Source organism: Hemitrygon akajei, chromosome 29 (assembly GCF_048418815.1).
Source record: "Hemitrygon akajei chromosome 29, sHemAka1.3, whole genome shotgun sequence".
NCBI classification, from domain to species: domain Eukaryota; kingdom Metazoa; phylum Chordata; class Chondrichthyes; order Myliobatiformes; family Dasyatidae; genus Hemitrygon; species Hemitrygon akajei.
Window position 1 is genome coordinate 35,111,086 of NC_133152.1, and position 22,400 is coordinate 35,133,485.

General features: G+C 37.1%; 1 protein-coding gene across 3 annotated transcripts in view; it reads right to left on the reverse strand.

Annotated features, from left to right (window-relative positions):
- The window catches only part of prkcz (protein kinase C, zeta), a 349,250-nt gene that overhangs the window by 14,058 nt on the left and 312,792 nt on the right, over positions 1–22,400 (reverse strand). For all 3 annotated transcript variants that reach the window (XM_073032157.1, XM_073032160.1, XM_073032159.1), the window contains one exon: positions 15,368–15,483. In XM_073032157.1, the coding sequence (XP_072888258.1) occupies positions 15,368–15,483 (116 nt within the window). The remainder of the gene's footprint in view (positions 1–15,367; positions 15,484–22,400) is intronic.

The window sequence follows — 22,400 nt, forward strand, 5'->3', positions numbered from 1 at the left end:
GTCTCATTAGATGCAAAATGGAATAAACTGTATGGTAAATATTAAAACCAGTTAGGTAGTACACCCACTGAGTTTGTATGATTATATACTGCTAGAATCTATTCATTGTAATTCATTGTACTCAGCTGTACAAATAAGGACATTTGAGAACTTTATAAAACAAATTCATAACAAGGAATAATATTTTTTAAAGTTGTAACAGTAGGAAAGAAGAACCAGTCATTCCTTAACCACAGAAAACAGTTTGTATACAGAAACAAAAAAGTAAATGTTTCATATAAAATAGAAAAGCTGTTTCCATGAATATCTAGAGCAAACACGAGGAAATCTGCAGATGCTGGAAATTCAAACAACAACACACACAAAATGCTGGTAGAACACAGCAGGCTAGGCAGCATCTATAGGGAGAAGCGCTGTCGACGTTTCGGGTCGAGACCCTTACTTCCATGAAAGATGTTAGTTACTGTGAAATAATTAATGTGTTTAAATGTCATTGTTGGTAAAACCTTTGTAGAAGGGTGACCAAGTTATAAACTTACAGATTTAAGTAAAAGTTATATTTATTAAAGGTGATGTGCAGACGTAGAACCATGCCACTGAATCAGTCAAAACCAAAAAGATTAAGATTCAAGAGTTATCTGATCTACAGGATATTAGTAAGGAGGCTATGTTTCTGGACTTCAAGGTGGGTAAAGAGAAACTGCCCCAATGGTCTTTCCATTTAATTTTTATCCAGTGCTGGAAAGCAAATTTTTTGGCCAATAGAGTAAGGCAGGAATCATATGAGCCACAATGATCTTATGGATAAAATGAACTTCCAACATAGCATTTCTAAAGTGGAAGTTTAAGAATAGCTTAGATAACTAATAATTGCTCAAGATCTTTCTAAGTGGATGGTGCCACAGGTTTCATGTAAATGAAACTATTTCCTGCCTAGAAAGTGAATGTGAGTTCATTTGCTGCCATTAGCTGAATACCTTCTTTTGTCACACAAGGGAAATTGCACCTGGATGATGTGAACTGTTGTGGAATATACCATACCTTACTGAAATCAATGACTAAGAACATCTGCCTTCAGTGGAAAATTTGATTTGATTTTGCCCTGAATTTCCAACCATAAATGTGGATTATGTCTTCCAACTAACTAGCAGTTAACAAAAATCTGTCCTAAATATGAAATTCTCAACTTATAGCAGAGTATCTGCTCAGTTTTAGACAAAGAAACATTCCATTTACAGTAATTGTTTGGCAGCAGCACAAACAACAGCAGAGTGAAAGTACATACACAAGCATATGAATGGCCATTTATCAAAAGATGAATACTAGTTAAATAATGCCATTATTAAATGCCATTAGTTTTACAATTCTACCTCCAGGACTTAAGAACTTTTTAAAAGCTATTAATGCTTTTTGAGACGGTGATTTAGATGCATATCATATTTTTTTACTGAGTTAAGTATTGTATGTAATTAGTTTTGCTACAGCAAGTGTATGGGACATTGGAAAAAAAGTTGAATTTCCCCATGGGGATGAATAAAGTATCTATCTATCTATCTAAAGACCACTGCTCTGCCAAGTAATTACATATATGGATTGATAGTCACAATAAGATGCCTACTGATTATGATATGTCCACTACAGCCCACTATATGTAGTATTTCATTTTCAATCAAAATTGTGCCAAGAAATGAAATTCTAAAATCAGTTTTGATTGCTAATTTCTGTTCCACTATTAAAGTGTGGGGAATTTAGCAATCTCAGTTACTTTAAGAAGGTGGGGTGATGGTGGTGGTTGATAAGCAGTGTTGTGTAGCAGATGCAAATTCCTAAACATCATTATTTTGCTGATGTTTAATTTAAAGCCCATTCATTCGTACGCTTCAGTAAACCTGTTGGTGATGACTTATGACCCCTAAGTTATACAGATTCAAGGCTGGCATGGACTGCCTTTTAATTAGGGTTGTGCCGAAAACTGGACGTATCAACAGCTTTCATTTTAATTGTATTTGCTGATTTGCCATCAGAACTCTTAATGGCACACTTTATAATCAATTCCTTTGATTCCTATAAGCTACATGCTGCATTTGGGGGACACAGTCCAATGGGATTAGTAAAAATAGCTAATACTTCGGCACAAATAAAATGCATATTCAATAGGTGAAAAATCATGTCTGTTGCTAGTAAAGGGTTAACTCCTCCAAATGCTTTTTGCTTACAACAAGCATGGAAAACTAATCTAACTTTGATAATAAAAGAATTAACTCAAAGTAAACCAAAGTGTATGAGACTTAATGAGAGAGAATTATGAGATTGCGGAGTTCCAGTATAAGAATAACTGGGTGAAATATAAAGTGGGCTAAACACAACAGGTATGACTGCAAATACTTGCATTATTTGCAAAGTTAGTTAAGGTATGCTCATATCTCTACATGATATCTTAGAATTTGAACTGTTTTAACATTACTTCTTTTCACTCCTTACCTCAAGATGTTCATTCTGCTGCCATCATATTAAATTCCAATAAAACAAGCAAAGGGATGACCAATTATTTACTTTTAATTCCTCAGAAACTTTTCATAGAATAACTTCATATGTTTTTTGATTCTTCCAGAACCTACAGACTTTAAAATTAAACCTGTTAGTAACTAATTACTAAATATATTGAATTTTGATTAGTTATTGTTACCCTTGGTCATGTCCTACGCTATCAGATTTTGATTCTTGACCAGGCTTTCTCATTACAAATAAAACTAAACTCAATGATGATTCACTGAGACAGAAAGACCTCAAAACACCATTCTGCACTGTAAAGTGCCCAGTGGCTGAAACAAATGTTCCATTTTGGTAAATATAATTTCCTAAAATTAAAATATTTTGCACTCAATACTAAGGTTGTTTATAAATACTATGCTCATGCTAGTACACTCACATAATTGAAGAAGTGAGTTTCATTATTCTTCACTGATCTCAAGTTGCCAGTTAGATAGTTTAGTGACTGAAATAGGCCTTAAGGGGTCCACACATTAGAATTCTAAAAATTGGTAGCAGTGGTTTTAAACCATTTTAATGTTGAGAACAAGGCAAAGAATAAATAAGTATTTTTTAAAAATAAAGAACAGAAATTATAAATAGCAGTAATGAGAGTGGTGTCTGCATCTACTCCAATCTAACTCTGGGATCAGCATTTCAGATTCAGTAATAATGAAAGTATTAATGAATCAATGTAACAATGTAATATTTACTGTGGGAAATTCTCTCTGTCTATCTTGGTTCATTGCCAGCAAAAGGTTTTTTCATGCAGAAGTGCTTTAAGCCTCACTAGAGAACTGAAACATTCAGTTTTGGTTGATGTTCTGCTATGGATTGTTAAGAGTGCTGTCCTTACATCAAATACATAGTTGTATTTATTGTTCTTGTTGGATATAATAGATTCTACAGCATAAACTAAGGATGATCAGAGGAGATTATTTTGGGTCCTGGTCAATAATTATCCCTCAACTATCATGTTAAAAAAAACCATTACAAGGCATTTACGTACGAAAATTGATAGCTTGAGTAGAAATAAATGGAAATAATTTGATAGCCATTACAGAGATATCATTGTAAGGGGATTAGGAATGGGAACTGAATATTCCAAAGTACCTGACATTCTGATAGGCAGAACGGGAGAGGAAATAGGAAGCTCCAATAATAAATGATGACATCTGAAGAGAAGTGAGGAATGATATTGTTTCAGAAAATCAGTAAGCCTATTAGTTTAGGTGGAAGCAAAAAAAACACTAAAAAAGGAAAGAAATCATCAGGAAAAGGTAAAAGACCCACCAGCAACAGGTATATCTTTGGACAAGGCACCAATTAGGAAATAAAAGGATGATTATAACAATGGCAGATTAGGGAAATCTAATTTGCAGAAGTAGTCTTGGGAAAGGTTTGGTCAATGCACTGGAGACAATTTTCTACCACAATACATTAAAACCACACCAAGAAAAGGGCTATTTTAGATCTGGACACATAAAGAGATGAGTTTAATGACTGATCTCACCTTTAAAAATCATTTGGGAAAGAGCAATCATAACACAGCAGAATTTCACTTTCAAATTAAATGTGACAAAGTTAGGACTTAAATGAAGACCCGAAAATTTAAATAAAGGTAATTGCATAGGGTTGAAGGGAGATTTAACTAGAAAGTAGAAAGCAGTAGCAGGTTTTTCAAGAAATATTATTTTCAACAAAGGTAAGTATCATTGAGAAATAAAGACCTGATGGGCAAGGAGCTCAAACTGTGGCTAATGAAGAAGTTGTAGATGGTATTTATCAAAAGAATTGGCTTACAATATTGCCAACAACAGTGATAGCCCCAAGGACTGAAAAAACTGAAAGTGTACAATGAATGGCTAAAAAATTGATAAGGATGAAGAAAATGGAACCTGAATCTAACAAGGAATATGAAAAGGGACTGCAAGAGTTTCTGTAAGTACATAGAAGAAAGCGCAGCAGCAAACAAGAAAATCATGAGAGTAGTAGGATTAGCTTTGGACATTTCAATAAAAAAAGCTAGCAAACACTGAATTGGCAAACAGTCTCCTTTGATACAAATGTCCATGGTTAATTCTCTAGAGAAATGCTAATGCTTGTATACAACAGCTAGGCTTCAATTTGCAGCACATACTGATTTGAAATTCCAGAAATTGGGTAACTATTTATTATCCATAGGCTCAGGAGAAGAATGTTTCTACACCTCTTTGCAAGCCAGTAACCTCTGCTGGAAAGTGCACTTCTGTGGTGGTTAGGCCATATTTGGAGTAATTGTCTCCAGGTCTGGATATCCTACTAAAAGTCACCTTGACAGACTAGGTTAAATGTTTTTCTTGTTAAAATGATGAAATGTCTGACTGCTTGCTAGACAGATGTTATGTTTATCCTACCTGTCTTACATAATAATTAGATAGAACTATCTAATCAAGGCAAAGCTTGAATGCTATCACCTCTTAAAAAGTAAAATCAAGCAACATAGGTTACAACAAGGCTTTGCTTACAGATGAGCTCAATGTGTTTTATGCTTGATTTGACCATCAAAAAAATGGAGGAACCATTACAAACTCCCACAGCTCCCAATGATCTTGTGACTTCAGTCTCTAAGGCTGATGTGCAAGCATCCTTCAGGAGTTGAACCCACGGAAAGCATCTGGCCCAGATGGGTTACCCGGCCAAGTACTAAAAACCTGTGCTGATCAACTGGTTGGAGTATTTACTGAGATCTTTAACCTCTCACTTCAACAATTTGAGGTACCTACCTGCTTCAAGCATGTTTCAATTATACCAGTGTCTAAGAAGAACATGGTAACCTGCCTTAATGACTATCATCCAGAAGCACTTATGTCTGCACTGATGAAGTGTTTTGAGAGCTTGGTGATGAAACATACCAAACTCCTGCCCGAGAAGCAACATGGAGCCACTCCAATTTGCCTACCAACATAACAGATGGCCATCTCATTAGCTCTTCAGTCAACAGTGGAACATTTGAACAGCAAAGATGCATGCATCAGGATGCTCTATACTGAGTACAGCTTAGCATTCAATACCATCATCCTCTCAAAACTAATCAATAACCTCAGTACCTCCTTGTGTAATTGAATCTTCGATTTCCTCATTTGCAGACCCCAGAAGTTTTGAAGTGGCAACAACATCTCCTCCACAATCTTCATCAGCATGGGTGCACCATAAGGCTGTGCGCTTAGCCCTCTGCTCTACTCATTTTACACTTATGACTGTGTGGCTAAGCACAGCTCCAATGCCATATTCAAGTTTGCTGATGGTACCATTGTCTCAGGCCAAATCAAAGGAGGCATATAGGAGAAAGATTGAAAATCTGGCTGAGTGGTACCGCAACAACAATCTGTTACTTAATGCCCTTGGACAGAAAATCTTACAAAATGTAGTGGATATGGCCCAGTTCATCATGGGAAAGCCCTCCATGTAGCATATCTACATGGAGTGTTGTCACAGGAAAGCAGCATCCGTCAGGAAGGTACAGGAGCCTCAGAACTCACACACCACCAAGTTCAGGAACAGTTATTACCCTTCAATCATCAGGCTTTTGAACCAAAGGGGATAATTTCATTCAATTTTCACTTGCCCCATCATTGAAATGTTGTCATGGACTCACTTTCAAAGACTCTTTCTTTCTTCTTCTCGATATTTATTGCTTGCTTGCTTTTTTTAAAACTGTTTGTTTGTTTGTTTGTTTATTTATTTATTTGTATTTGCACAGTTAGTTGCCTTTTGCACACTGGTTGTACTGGTTGATGTAGTCTTTCATCATTTTTATTATGGTTATTGGATTTATTGAGTATGCCCACAAGAAAATGAATCTCCGGGTTGTATATGGTGACATATATATACTTCAATAATAAATTAAGGTATCTGGTAGATGGAACTTGTCAGCCTGGGAAGGCAGTCCATCTAAGAGAGGGAAAACGCTGATTTCAAACCTCCGCTGCCTTGCGGCCATACCCACTCATGGGAGAGGCTTCAGGAGTAAATCCTGAGGACAAATCCGGAGCTGGAGTCCCTAAGACAGTCCGACATTGCCTTCAACCTTGCTCTGGCAACTCCTGCGTCGTCACTGGTGCCAAGCTGTATCAGCCCTGGCCCTTCCCTTGGACAACATCGGTGGCATGGAGGGGAGGGGGGACTGCTGCTTGGGCAACTGCTGATCTTCCATACAATCTTGCCCAGGCCTGCGCCCTGGATTCCAGATGCAGATCAATGGTCTCGCAAGACCAACAGATGCCATCAATGATAAATTAAACTTGAATTTTGTACTTTCTTGTTTTGTGGACGTCTGCAAAGAGTAAGAATTTCAGGTTGTATACTGTATACATTCTATGATATTAAATTGAACAATTTGAATCATTTGAAAAGTCCTTTCATCTCATCTAATTTGCTACATTATTGGATATGTCAATTAACCTAAAGGCTATGTGGTGCCATTTGGAGCCATGAAGTACAAGAACTTTTGGCTGAGGACTGAAAATTCTTTAGCAGACAGAAATCAGTAAAGGAATAAATGGGTTGTTTTCAAGTTGTATTTGTAACTACTGGGGTGCTGCAAGGCATCATCAGTGCTGTAGCCCCAGCTGTTCACAATCTACAGTACATCTGGGAATCAAATATAAAATGCCCTACTCTGCAGCTGGGTGATAGTGTTGGTAGTGAGAACAATGTGAAAAAGTTTCAATGGAAACTTAATGTGCAAGAATTTAGAAGGTAGAATATGATATCATTCACTTTGGTAGAAAAAACACAGAAAAGAGGAATATTTAGTTGATGAGAGATTGAAAGCATTAGTGTAGAAAGGGGCATGGGTATCTTTTGTACAAAATTACTGAAAAAGTTACCTTTTAGATACAATAAATAATTCATTAGGAAGACAACCAATACATTGGCATTTATTGTGAATTGATGTGAGTCCAACTAGAATACCATGTACATTGTTGAGTCTCTTCACTTAGTGACATACATATAGTGTGAATAAAGACTGATTCCCGTGAATAAGTTTTGCCCTCTGATAAGAAATTAATGGCCTCTCTGTAACGTTCCACTGCTGAGGTAATGGTTTCTCTGTAGCAGCAATATTTGGGTTATGATTAGAGATAATGGGGCATGCTAGCCAATGTTGTTCTTTCTTGTGTGTCCGGGAGCTGGGAATTCGCGGTCTTTTGCCGGGAAGAGATGAGGAGAGAAGACGCGAATGGAGAGAGTTGGTAGACCTCAGACGGAGTGGACTTGGAGTGAGGGTTCAAAGGTCAGTGACGATCAGAGGAGGTTGATGGTGGACGATCAGCCTTATCAGGGAGCTCCAACATTGCGCATTAGACTGTTTCATGAGAATGGGCCCTTTTTCTTCTTTTGTTTTCTTTACTAATCATATAGTCAAATTAAGAATTATAAAGCACTATCGTTTAATCGCATATTGTGTACTGTTTGTTATTTGGTGGTACAGGTTCCCCCACTATCCGAAGGTAGAGCGTTCCTATGAAACCGCTTGTAAGCTGAAATGTTGTAAAGCAAAGGAGCAATTACCATTAATTTATATGAGAAAAATTTTTGAGCATTCCCAGACCCAAAAAATAACCTACCAAATCAAACCAAATAATACATAAAACCTAAAATAACTCTAACATATAGTAAAAGCAGGAATGATATGATAAATATACAGCCTATACAAAGTAGAAATATTGTATGTACAGTGTAGTTTCACTTATCAAAATCGGGAAGACAGTGATCCAAAATTGATTTGGAGAAAAAAAATCGTCACGTAGACGAATGTGCATGTATACGCTTACGCACGTACACGCATACATACGTACATGCGTATGCACATACACCTATGTACATGCATGCGCACACAACTCCCTGCACAAGGCTTCACAGTCATTGTAGTCTTTCTTGGGGTAAACACACGTATAAAGCAGGTGTCTTTTTTTCGTAAAAGTGAAAATCCTCTTTGGTTAGCAAAAACAGGTACTAATGTAGGTCTTTCGTAATACTGAGCTGTCATAAAGCGAATGTTCAAAAAACAGGGGCCACCTGTACTGATTTGTAACGGGATACATTGCATGAGATTTGCACGGGACACATGAGATTTCTTAAGTTTGGCCAGGCCCGGGGGCTATCATTCCCTATATTAAGCCACTAGCTAAAGCAAGAGTTTCAATTGTGGGGGCTCATCCAGGATTGATTCCTTTTGATACTGTGTGATTACCCTGAGTGGGGTAGATATTTGTACTCCGGATGAATTGTTAATTCACCTGTTAAGTACTTAAAGTTGCGATTGTGGGCGGAGATTTGATAAAATGGCTGGCGCAGCTCTCGTTTTAATGCAGACCAGTGCTGACGTAGCAGTAGCTGGGGAAAGAGATTTCAAAGACAGGGTTTTATTGTTTCTGAGGAATGAGGGGAAGGAGGGTCAGGACTGAGCGATGGATCTATTGGGAGCTTCTGATGACACCATTCCCCAAGTTTATCGTAACCTGACTGCTCTGAAGACAAATCAGCTGCCTGAATTGAGTTCGGATAACTCTTAAAAATCAAAAAAAAAATTGAAAAATAGCTAGATTCTCTTGGTTTATTTGGGACACTATGCTGCTTAATTGGGACAGGAGACTTTTGCCAAACAGTTTCAAACTAGCATCAGTCATGTGAACTTGTGTGATTGTTAGACACTGCACCATAATTAGAGCAAGCAGTTTTTAAAATAGTATAAGTTGTGGGTGTTTTCATTTAAAAAGCAGTGATTTTTGTCACTAATAATTGGCAAGAAATAAGTGGCAAGATAATTAAGAATTGTTTTGCTCATTGCAGTTTCAAACATTCAGGCTAGGAGATGCCAGAAAAGGCCAGGAGTGAAAATGAAACGATTTTACGACTTCAGCAAGTTAGGAACTGCAAAAAAATTGGAAGATATTGACAATCATCATGAATGTTACAATGAATGTTACACCGGAAGAAGCTGCAGAAGATCGTGAACATAGCCCAGCACCTCACACAAACCAATCTTCCATCCTTGGACTCACTTTACACCACATGCTGTTGGAGCAGTGCTGCCAGGATAATCAAGGACAAGACACACCCAGCCAACACACTTTTTGTCCCACTTCCCTCCAGGAGAAGGTTCAGGAGCATGAAGACTCGTACTGCCAGATTTGGGAACAGCTTCTTTCCAACTGTGATAAGACTGCTGAACAGATCCCGACCCAGATCTGGGCCGTACCTTCCAAATATCTGGACCTGACTTGCACTACCTTACTTTCCCTTTTCTATTTTTCTAATTATGATTTATAATCTAAATTTTTATTATATTTACTTCAATTTGTACTTCAGGGAGCGCGAAGCGCAGAAACAAATATCACTGTGATGATTGTACGCTCTAGTTTCAATTGTTTGGTGACAATAAAGTATAATGAATGAATGAATAATGAAGATTTGGAGGATGAAATACACAGTTTTATAGTACTGTAGCAGAATTTGTTGTGTTCTAATTTGTTCTGTATTTCATTTAAATACAGTACATAATTTGTTTTTCAGCTTGTCTTTTTATCTATTTCCATAAAACTTTTGACTAATTTGGGCAGTTGCTTAATTGGGACAAAATGAACTGGTCTCGATGCATCCCAATTAACTGGAAACCACTGTATTCTCTAGGTTTTAGAATGATAAGTGATCTTATTAAAGCATACAAAATTCACGTGGATCCTGACAGCAGATGCAGGAATGACGTTTCCCTTGGCTGGGTGTCTGCAACCAGGGGACCACTGTATCAAAATAAAGACCAGCTAGATAGGACAGAGATGGTGGGAGGTTTTCATAGGACAGAGATGGTGGGAGGTTTTCACCTAGTCTTCTTCTTAAGCCCATCACCCCTATTAGGGAATAGGTCACTGACAGTAGCTTGCAGAGTCCTCTGTCCTGGGTCTGTCTTTCAGTCTTTCAAGATGTTTCCCATCGAAGATCATTCCCTCCCAAGTCTTTGGAGCTTCTATTAGTATTTCTATAGTGCTGAGTTTTTATGGGATGGGGTTGCTAGCCCCATGCCCAATCCTCCTTTCACAGCTGGGCTTGGGATGTGCATGGCGGAATTTTTCATCCTGTGGATATTGAATATTTGGAAGTGTCTTCCCAAGAGGGTAGTAGAGGCTTAGTTGCTGAGTTTATTCCAGACAAAGATTAATAGATTTTTGGATATTAAGAAAATCAGGAATGTTGTACTGCGGTAAATATTTAATCATGATGCTATCAAATGGTAGAGGGGCTGAATGGCCTATTTCTTCCACTTCTGTTCTCATGTTGAATTCAGCCCAAACAATAAAAGGAGTGCTACATTTGGTATCTTTGCTTTGGTCTAAACTAATCTAAAGTTTTATCCAAGAACCTATTTGAATATGCTTGATCTTAGGTGAGAACATGATCAGAATGCTGGGTTGGAGCCCATGGTAAAATAAGATTTCAAGACACACCATTAAGGCAAGGGACAAGCCAAATTGTGGCCAAACAAACAGAATAAACCAGGAGAGAAGGGAAGAAAAATGTACTGTACTAATAAGAAATTTTAACTGCAACAGTAATACAATCTATTGTACACGGTTGAGAACATTGTCTGGTTACTTCCATTCACATGATGCCCTGAGATAGTGAGCACATTGTGTGTGCAGTGTTTATTCTCATGCAACAATCATTCAGAGGTATTACTGTGAAACAAATTATGTATATACAATTAACTCAGCCACACATGCAAAATATTAAAAGCAGACACGTCTTACACTTGCAATATTTAACAGGATCATGAAGTACACACTGGGTTACTTGCGACTCAGATGCAGATCATTGCATTTCAGTTAATGGGCCAGAAATATTCTGAAGGGACTTATTTGCTGAGTCCCTGTACATGAATAGCTAACTGGTGACTACTTACAATAAAAGGCAATTCAACAGGGCTGCTGGATAAATTTGCCTTTTATTTCCTTCCTGTGCGACAAGTCCAAATGGTTCTACCAAACTGGTCAAAGGATTTCTGTGATGCCCTGGGTATCATGACTACCTCAGCCTCACCAAGCATTCCTGCTTATCTTGCCTTCCCTTGCAAGCTTATGGTATGATGAATCTTTTCTGTATCTCTGTCTGCATTGCCTTTGCTGGACTGTATATTCTAGATTCACTGACCTGAGAATGTTATCTGATGTCAATTAACTGAAAATTCAAGATTGAGACTTCTAACCCTAGGTCAAAATCTTCAAATAACATGCAAGGTAAGGCATAGTTTGATGATCCACATTGGATAGCCAAGGTACTGAGAGAGAATATTGCCAAAAGTTGCATTTATTGATATGCCCTTGAAATGTATGGTTGGCAATCCAGGAATGACAAATGGTGGTTTTGATGTTTCTTTCCCCCGTCTAGAAATGGAGCCATCTCTTCTATTTGCACATAAATGAGCTCATTGAGGTTGAGTGTTTTGAAGCACATGTGACAAGTCTTTTTGAACCATCACCCTTTATGTGGCTAATTGGAGCCACAAGTTCATTCTTCACTGAGTCAAATGCCAAATTCAGAGTCCTGTTTATTTTGTAGTGTGCAGCTAGTGAATCACTGCTCAGATTCCAGCAAAGGTCAAATGCCTTTAGGTGGGCTGTTGTCCAAGCCAATTTGACAGCTTTATTAAAAAAATAGTGGGATGAATGTAATACAAGAGCTAAACCTGGCAAAAATCTTGCATACTATTGGAGCATTCCTATAGAATCAAGCAACTGAAACACATTCTTGAAAATCTTTGTCCTCATCTTTCTCCTTCACAGGTTGTAGCATTACTCATAAACTGAGTTCCAAATATACTATGTGCTTGTGAAGGAAGGAATCTTCATTCTACTTAAATTGTACATTCTGCTGATAAAGTCTTTGTAGGACCTCCTCTATGACTTCCAAGTATGTGGTGGTCATTAAGTTATCTTTCTGATTACTCAGCACATCTGCCCTATTCAGGAATTGATTCAGTTTTCTGATATATTTTTCGTAGAATTGCAGACAATGAGGATAACTTATTATATTTAGAAGTTTTGAGGAGTGTGTACTGTTAAGAGATGCTGGCAATTTGCATTAATAGTCTACTTATAGATGGAATAGATCTACTTTATTGCCAGCACACTCAGCTATTTCTCGTGGCATAGTTAGTGGGTGTCTTTTATTTATTTATTGAGATACAGCATGGATTAGGCCCTTACAGCCCTTTGAGCTGCACCAGCCAGCAATCCTTCAATTTAATCTTAGCCTAATCACTGGACAATTTACCACTGCCAATTAATCTACCAACCCATTCATCTTTGGACTTGAGTGGAAACCGGAGCACCTGGAGGAAACCCATACAGTCATAGGGAGAACATACAAACTCCTTTCAGGCAGTGGCAGGAACTGTACCCATGTCACTGGTACCATAAAACATTGTGCTAACCACTACGCCACATGCCGTGCTGTCTATCATCACCTATTGGCTGAATGTGTGTCAATCTACCACAAGTGAACAGTTCAATGGGCTTTAGAAGCTACCAAAATGAGTGTGCATCATAATACCATAAAATACAGGAGCAGAATTAGGCCATTAGGCATACCAAGTCTGCTTTGCCATTGAATTACATCTGTTATTTTTTAACCCTACTCTCTGTCTTGTCTGCAATCTTCTTACTAATCAAGAACTTACTGAGTTGTTGAAACTTCACATTTAGAAGCAGCAAAGGTTTGTATGAAGGCTTTAGCTGCAGAAAAGGCAAAGTCTAGCAACTTGGCAGAGGTGGAAATAGCTAATAATCAGTGGGGAAATTGTACCAAAGAAAGAAGTTTAAAAACACATACAAAGTGCAAATCAAAAGCCTGTTGGCAATGAAATATTAACTCAGTTTTCTAACTGGATTAGTGCATACATGAAATAATAGAACCACTGAAAATTGCAACAGTGCACCATTCAACTCATTATATTATTTGAAAAAGAACTACCAAAGTAAATCCAACCTATCAAAACCAAGACCGCATCCCATAGCTCTAAAAGTACACACACAAGTACTATTGAAATGTGATGGGAAATCCTGCCTCCAAATTTACTACCTTCTGGACAACCGGTTCTCCTCATCTCCTTTCTAATCTACCATCCAATTACTTTAAACCTGCGCACTGTGATTGAAAGAGATTTTTTGTGATCTCTTCCAGCCATATCACTCTCCAGGGTCTCAGTGCTACACTGATTCTGATATTGGAACACTTTTTCTGAATTTTACACTGTATTAATGTCTTTAGCTGCTAAGCAACACAAATGTGGAATTCTTTCCCAAGCAAAGCACACAAAATGCTGGAGGAACTCAGCAGGCCAGACAGCATCTATGGAAAAAACTACAGTCAGCAGGATATTTTGTGTGTGTTGCTTGGATTTCCAGCATCTGCAGATTCTTTCGTTTGTGATTCTTTCCCAAAATGCCTTCAACACTCAATCTTGCTTTCCTTCTTTTAAGACATTAGTATTAGTAGTAGACTCTCGAAGTCCGAGGAAGACGAATGTGTTGCGCAGTCAACGTCTGTGGGCACGCATATGACTTCTGAGGCTGAAGTCCGAAGCGCAGATACGGTCGCAGATGGGGTAAGGAGCACCGCCTGTTGGGGCAGGAGTGGACGCCTTCCTGTGTCTTTCTTGACTTGCCTTGAGGCGGTGCATGCGCCAGTTGGCTTGGAAGTTGTTTGCTGCTTTGGAGCATAGATTGCGCCACTTGGACCAATCAGCAGCAGTGTGTTCGAGATCGCAGGGCTGTAGTTTGGCCCACTTAAGGTTTGACTTGAGGTTGTCCTTGTACCTCTTCCTTGGGTGACCTTTTATTGATATTCTAACTGCCCAGTCAATAGTTTTGTAATCTACTCTAATATTTCTTCATGGGGCTTAGCTTCAATTTTTGTTTGTTAATGTTCATGTTGATTTCCTGTAGCATGCACCACACCTTAGCTGTTACACCAATTCAATACTTCACAAGAAAGGCAATAAAGCAATAAGGAGATGAGGCAATCATCTAAACAATGTCTAAAATGGGTGGTTTCATCAATTTCATTGGCCTGCAGATGCTGTAGTTGGCAAGGTAACTACTACATTTTTTTTGTAGCTGCTTCTGCTGTACTGTAAATTAACATATTTCTGGCAGCAAAATGTTCAACTTGAACAAGATGTTACAGGTTCAAATAACTATCATTTACTGTATCTATAGTTTAGTGAGGTTTAAAAATTTAAATTAATGTATTAAATTGTATAATGAGTGCCCCAAAGTTAAATAAGCCTCAGACCACTTTTAATACAATAATAAGCCCTTGAAGATCTTGCATCTGTGTGTGTAAATTGTTAATGTGTATCGACTTTGTTGGGGAGAGATGCTGCAGAAGACATAATATATAATTTATTTGAACATCTGAGGTGAAATATTAGATGTCAGTGCTGAAGCTGAAAGTAAATTATACTACATGCTCCAAACTGCAGGTTACACACATTCCTATACAAAAAATTTTGCCTAAAATAAGAATTGTATGCAGCTGAACAGAATTATTTTAATCACTGGCATTTTAAAAAATGTGTTTCATTTATATACTCTACCAACATAAAACCAGATTCATCTTAAATTTTGTAAAATTTACTTATTCTGGAAATAGTATGAACTAAAGTTGTTAACTTTGACTCAAGATACAAGTCAAGTTAATTTCTAGTAAAATACATGCAAAATTATAACTTCAAAAACTAATAAATCATGACCAGAATTTAAAATCTCCAGAACATACAAATCAATATACTCACTCATCATCTGGCGTGAGCTGTACAGGTTCACTTGTAAACTGAGTGTCAAAGTTTTCCAAACCATAATCATCAGTGATCTGTGGCTTAAATGGAGGAGTCACCTGTTTCTTCTCCAACTGAGGAAAGAAAATAAGGAGTTAAGTCTAACTCTGCTAAGTTATGCATAGATCAGAGGAAGGTAGAACAATTTATTACAAAATATACAACTTACATTGTCATTTCAAGCAGACTAAATAGCATTCTGAAGTTTACTCTCAGTAGTACTTGCAAACAATTTGTATCCTCACCATGAGAAAAAAAGAACAATGAAAGGCCAACAATGAGAAAAGGCGTGGGCCATTAGGTGTGCCTAACCAATATTCCAACTGTTTATCAAACAAAACTAAATTTGTTGTTTAGCAATATATCTAAAAATCACACATTATGTGTGACACTGCAAAAATGAAATTCTGCCTCTTGCTTGAGGTTGAAGACAGCAGTAAACAATTGCCCAGAATTGACCAGTAGTTGTTATAGAGCATAAAGCAACTGATATTGCATATATAAATACTGAGATAGCTATCAAAAAGTAGACTATTTATTGTTCAATGTTTTATTGGAACAGTTCTTGCTGGCATAGGCTGACTGCCATCAATCGCATCCTACGGTTATCTCATACCTATACTTGTGAGGATGTACAGAGCCCATTTTGCTTGCATAAAGCATGACAGACAGTAGAGGAGCACAAGCCACACAGTTAAGAATTTCCTTTCCAGAAGGTTTGGCAGTGGAAAGTTCCATCATTGGCTTTGACAGCTGTTAAAACTGTAAGGATTATGTATTTAAGTATAGTTTAAGTATATCTGGTCAGCATGAACTGATTCGGTTGAAGGACCTGTGTCCATATAGTACTGCTATATGACTCTGTAAAAAATAAATTCATGTTCCAACAATTATAGCAAGTATTTAAAATATATGGATAAAACACTTACAAACATTAGAAAATAAAGTTAAAAAAGGAACCATTTGTTTTTTCCCCAGGCCCTGCAAATCCTCACTGAAATAACTGGCATTAAGAATCCTGTTCCTGATGTAACTTGTTGCACAATCTATAACTGACTCCCCAACATAAATGGATAAACCATTCCAAATCTTCCAGCAAGGTTGGGTTTCACACGCTTGTGTACTAGCTGCGAACAGCCTGCATTCACCACAGCAATTTCCTGCTCAAATAACGTCCTTGAATTTTGCATCTTTTAATTTTCCTTTTAAAAGGTACAAAAATACATTTATTACACAGGATGACTGAAACACACAATGAGATTCTAGAAGAATTTCTTTAGTAGCATGAAGGGCTGATATATTATGAATTTCCAAACACAAACCTTTCTCTGCTTTGGAGAGTAACAGTATTGGCATTCCTCAAGTCCCTGGAATCTCCTTATAATTCCATGTTTGCAAAATTAAATTTTCAGCTTCAGTACTAGTTCTTCTATCCCAACTTTGAAAACTACAGTTATTCATCATCTAGTCTTGCAGCTTTGTGGTTCATGGTGGTCTTACTGGCAAGTCTTACTTGGGATTAGCAAGAGATTTTCTTTTATCATGATGAGTGACAAATTCATTAGAGGCATTGTCATTGTTCATTTGTAGTTCAGACGTTTCAGTGCTCCTTCCATCCAAAGATTATTTCCCTTTAGGACTATTTTGTGTGCAAATAAAAACTTTGAACAAAAATAGTTAATATGCTTTCAAAATCAGAGCTATTTTTGAACTGTGTTTTTTGAACTTTTTCGATGTTGTCTGCCACCTTTGACTAGTTATGCAGTCTGGGTGTCACCACTCTGATATGCCTACATTACAATTTTGTAACACATTTCTTCATGTTGCTGGGCACTATACCACTTGGAAACTACCTTGTCGAAAAACAAATATTCAATGTGCACTGTGTAAGTTGTATAATATATTGAATTTTTAAACATTCCACCATTGCAGTGTTTTACTTGGAATCTCCTCACCATGTAACCAAACTGACCTGTTATCTATTTGTCTTGATCTGAAAGTAATGAGTTTAGAGTTGTTTACAGATATATTTTGGCAAATAAATTATTGACATCAAATTGAAGAATGGAAAATATTAATTCCCAAATTCTAGAACAGCAGAGTTCTTGAGATCGAAATGCAGCTGCTACCTCAGTCTCAGAAATTTATATTATTTAATATATTAACATTTTGCAACAGCATTCAGTTTGATGTGAGGTTGAGTTTACTGTCTTTGAAAGATTTAAATGTTTTCCTGCTGTTTGCTTCCACTTTTCTTCTTTCCTCTATTATCTTTATCATACTGGAACTTTACTCTCTGCTTTTACTTCCTGCATAATGTAAAGTCTATTCAAAATCCTCTGAAATTTGTCAATTTATTCATTGTTTTGCACTGTGTATCCACAGGTAATGGGAATTAAGACTACTATGAGCAAACTTTCAATCCAATATCAAACTAGAGATAAAGAGGAATACCCCAAACCATGTCTATCAAATATGTATATGTACGGTCTCAAAGAGCTTGGAGTGCCATCAATTTCAGCACCAATGCAAATTAGAAACTAACAAATTGCATAGAGTTAAAGAAGTAGAGATCAGATAAAAATGAAACTTATTTTGCAAAAAAAACTTGAAGATCATAGGCTGAATCGATTAAAAAAAAACAAAATATTATATACACCTGTTTCTGCATTTGCAAAGAATACCAGAAGAAATAAAACCAAAATCAAATTAAGATGCCACAGTAGCCTTCACTGTTAATGCTAGCTCGTGGTTTCCATGGAATTAAATGGACTGATCTTTTATAAAATGCACCTTCTGTGCTGTAAGTTATTACTAAGTGTAATTTATTTCTTCAGTTATCTCAGCAGTGCAGAGTGCATCACTTCTATCACTTGCTCAACTGTTATAGGCATTAACAGAAAAGCACTATACAAGCAAAGATGCACTTCATTCATGCACCAACATCTATCTACAAACTCACAGCAATAATAAATGTGTCCATTCCACTTTTAAACCAAAAATATTTTCAGGAAGATTTAAGACATTTTCTGAGTTACTGGAATTTTTACCCTTGCCATTACAGTTCTCCTATCACACACATCATAAATAGAACTGTAGTCAAATCCTGGTCCCTTTTAATGCTTCCACAGTTTAGCTTGCATTGTGTGCAGTTGGCTTTCTTAATACACCCTGATAGTATATTACTAGTTTCTCCTGAGAATATGAACAGTCACAGCATTCAACAGCAGCTTTCAAGTTCCAGAAATGTCAGTACCCAATATCACTGAAACAAGGAGAATTTGGCAACTTTCTGACACTCTAATATACTTGAACAAAGCAACAAATTTTATGACATATATCAGTTATAATAAACCTGATTCTGATTCTGGTTGTACTTGCTAAGCTCCAATCGCCCTGTAAAGGGTCACCTAGTCGTCTTCCTTCTGGCACTCATGAGCAGTGCTTTAAAGAGCTTAGGACTTAGATGGTGTCAGATTGGCAATTTTCCAGACTACTGGATGCTACTCCTATAGCATACTCGTAATTCATTTCTTTACATGTCACAAAGTAGTATAACATACTTTTCACTGAGTTTAAGGGTAGCAGAAAATATATGGTCACTCCACATTCCAGTTCTGGCTGCAAACTTCCTAGTATTCCTGACCTCTTAGTTTCAGACTTGGACACAGGCTCCAATTACTTATCCTACTTGCACTCTGAACATCTAGCTCACAATCCAGACCTATTAGCCAAATGCTGAATGATCAGGATTTCTAGACCATCAAATGCCAGATTATTTGGGCTTTATTGTAATTATAGGTAGTAAGAACAGTACATACCCAGCAACTATAGTTTTATATCAAAAAATCAAAGTATTCAATATTTTTTTCTGTTTCATTTAAATACTTAGGGCTTCATATTAATATCTTTAAGATTGTGAGAATTTACTCAGTGAGGATATATAAATACAGAGTGTTCCAGTTAATTGGACCATTGGTTAATTGGGGCATCCACTTACTTGGGACAACAAGAACAAAAGCTAATCAAGAAAATAGGTTTGGAAATCAGTAATGTGCATGTGTTTATGTTCAAAAGCAATGTTTTTTTTTGCCACTGATAGTTGGCAAGAGATAAGCAGTAAGACAATTCAGAACTGTTTTGCTCACTGTGGTTTCAAGCATTCAGGCTTGGAGATGCCAGAAACGGCTGGGAGTGATAAGGAAATGATTTCACTGCTTCAACAAATTAGGAACTACAAAGAACTTGAAGATATCAACAATCACCTTGAATGTTACAATGAAAATGAAGGTTTGGAGGATGCAATCGTCAGAAGCATTGCATGAAGACAGTCCAGTACCTACACTTTGCTACTCAGTTAAATAGTAGTTTGTCTTTTTTATACTCTTTTAAAACTATTTTCCGAAACATTCCAACTCACTTCATAGAACAAATGTAGGTACTGAACAGTAATGGAAGAACTAGTAAGACAACAAAGCAAGGCTGGTCAAACAGGTTTAAGCAGGCTTGTAGAAGTAGACAGAAAGGTAGCCAGGTCACTCAGTTTTCATTGCATAGGGTCAAGCCTGCTGACAGCAATGCCGCTGATGGAGAAGACAAAAATATTAAATAAATCAGAATCAGAGCAGCAAAGTGCATCGATTGAGAAATAGAAATGAAATGCAAGAAAGCAGCGAATGATTAATAATTTCTGAATTTAATGTACTGGGTATGCAAAACCAGTAAGGATGGGAATGAGCAACATGATATGAAGGAGATAATGGATAAGCTGGAATGTGTGTCTGGCAAACATCAAGAGCTTTAAAAAGAAGGCATTGAAAAATATGTTGGATTGGACAAGGTGTTTAAGCTTGAGTACATCATCAAATATGACACAGATTCTAAATCAGATGCTGAAGGGTACAATTAAACATATTGTAATAACATAGTACTAGAATTATTCCATCCAAGTGAAGAACTAGCGATGATTAGTTCCTGCATTTTATGCCAGATGTATGCCACTCATACCTGATAAATTCAATCCTGACTTTTAGAACATAAGTTATAGCAGAATTAGACCATTTGGCCCACCGAGCCTGCACTGCCATTTCACCATGGCTGATCCAATTCTCCTCTCAGCCCCAATCTCCTGCCTTCTTGCCATATCTCTTCATGCCCTGACCATTCAAGAATCTATCAACCTCTCAACCTCTGCCTTAAATATACATAAAGACTTGGCCTCCACAGCAGCCTATGGCAAAGAATTCCACCAATTCACCACTCATGGCTAAAGAAATTCCGCTTTATCTTCGTTCTAAAAGGACGCCCTTCTATTCTGAGACTGTGTCCTCTCCCACCATAGGAAGTATCCTCTCCACATCCACTCTATCAAGGCCTTTCACCATTCGATAGATTTTAATGAAGTCACCCCTCGTTCTTCTGAACTCCAGTGAATAAAGGCCCAGAGACATCAAACGCTCTTCATATGACAAGCCATTCAATTCTGGAATCATTTTCATGAACCTCCTTTGAACTGTCTCCAGTTTCAGCACATCCTTTCTAAGATAAGAGCCCAAAATTGTTCACAATACTTAAAGTGAGGCCTCATCAGTGCTTTACAAAGTCTCAACATTACATCCTTTGTTTTATATTCTAGTCCTCTTGAAATGAATACTAACATTGCATTTGCCTTTCTCACCACAGACTCAACCTGCAAATTAACCTTTAGGGAATCCTGCACAAGAACTCCCAAGTCCCTTTGCATCTCAGATTTTTTTTGTATTTTCTCTCCATTTAGAAAATAGTTAATCCTTTCATTTCTTCCACCAAAGTGCATGACCATACACTTCCCGACACTGTATTCTATCTGCCATTTCTTTGCTCATTTTCCTAATCTGTCTAAGTCATTCTATTGCCTCTCTACTTCCTCAAAACTACCTGCCCCTCCACTTATCTTCATATGAACCGCATCTTCCTTTCATAACTAATCATTGCTTATCTCATTCACATCAATATTTTGTGAGTGTATTTATGAGTGCATCTAAATCACTCAATTTATCAATTATATATCTCCACATCACGTTTGTCACAGTGAGCAGATAAAAAAGGCACTAATCCTTTAATTTTAATGGAAACTATAAACAAAGAAACATTTTGTTTTGTGTTGATAAAGTATTACATGATGCAGCTAGTCAAAACAAAAATATCACATTTCTCATTAACTACATACACCACATTGCAGAAATCACACTGGCACACTAATGATTAAGTTTAAGTTTAATATTGTCTTTGTTTTTAAACAGAAGCCATATGCAATGATGGGTATAAAATACCAGTGATCAACAGGTTACTAAGAGGGTAAACCTACCAATGCATCTGTGTAGGTTGCTTATAAAGGTTTGCAGTGTAACAATCCATTAAAATTTTGACGATGTTCAGTCATTTTCATTTGTTTTGAGGTGTTCTGATGAAATATCTTGAAATGCTATTTGTCCACGACTGCCCTCTGACCCGATGAGTAAATCCAGCATTTTTTATTTTTATTTCAGATTTCCAGTATTTATAGGACATTGCTTTTGGATATTTTCAGTATTGTTATTCACTGAGTTGGTGGTGATTGGAGAGTGCCAAATTGACAGTACAGTCAGCCCTCCTTATCCGCGGATTCCGCATGTGCGAATTCAACCAACCGCGAATCATGCAAACCCAGAAGTGCTCTTCCAGCACTTGTTGTTCGAGCATGTACAGACATTTTTTCCTGTCATTATTCCCTAAACAATGCAGTATAACAACCATTTTACATAGCATTTACATTGTATTAGGTATTATAAGTAATCTAGAAATGATTTAAAGTATACGTGAGGATGTGCGTGGGTTATTGTGTATCTGGATCGAAAAAAACTGGAAGTTCTCTTACTAAGTAAATCGGAACAGGTACATCCAGTATTATTTAGCGTCAGGTAGTCAAATGTTTGTCTTAGTATATAGTATATATTTTACCTTTCTATGCATA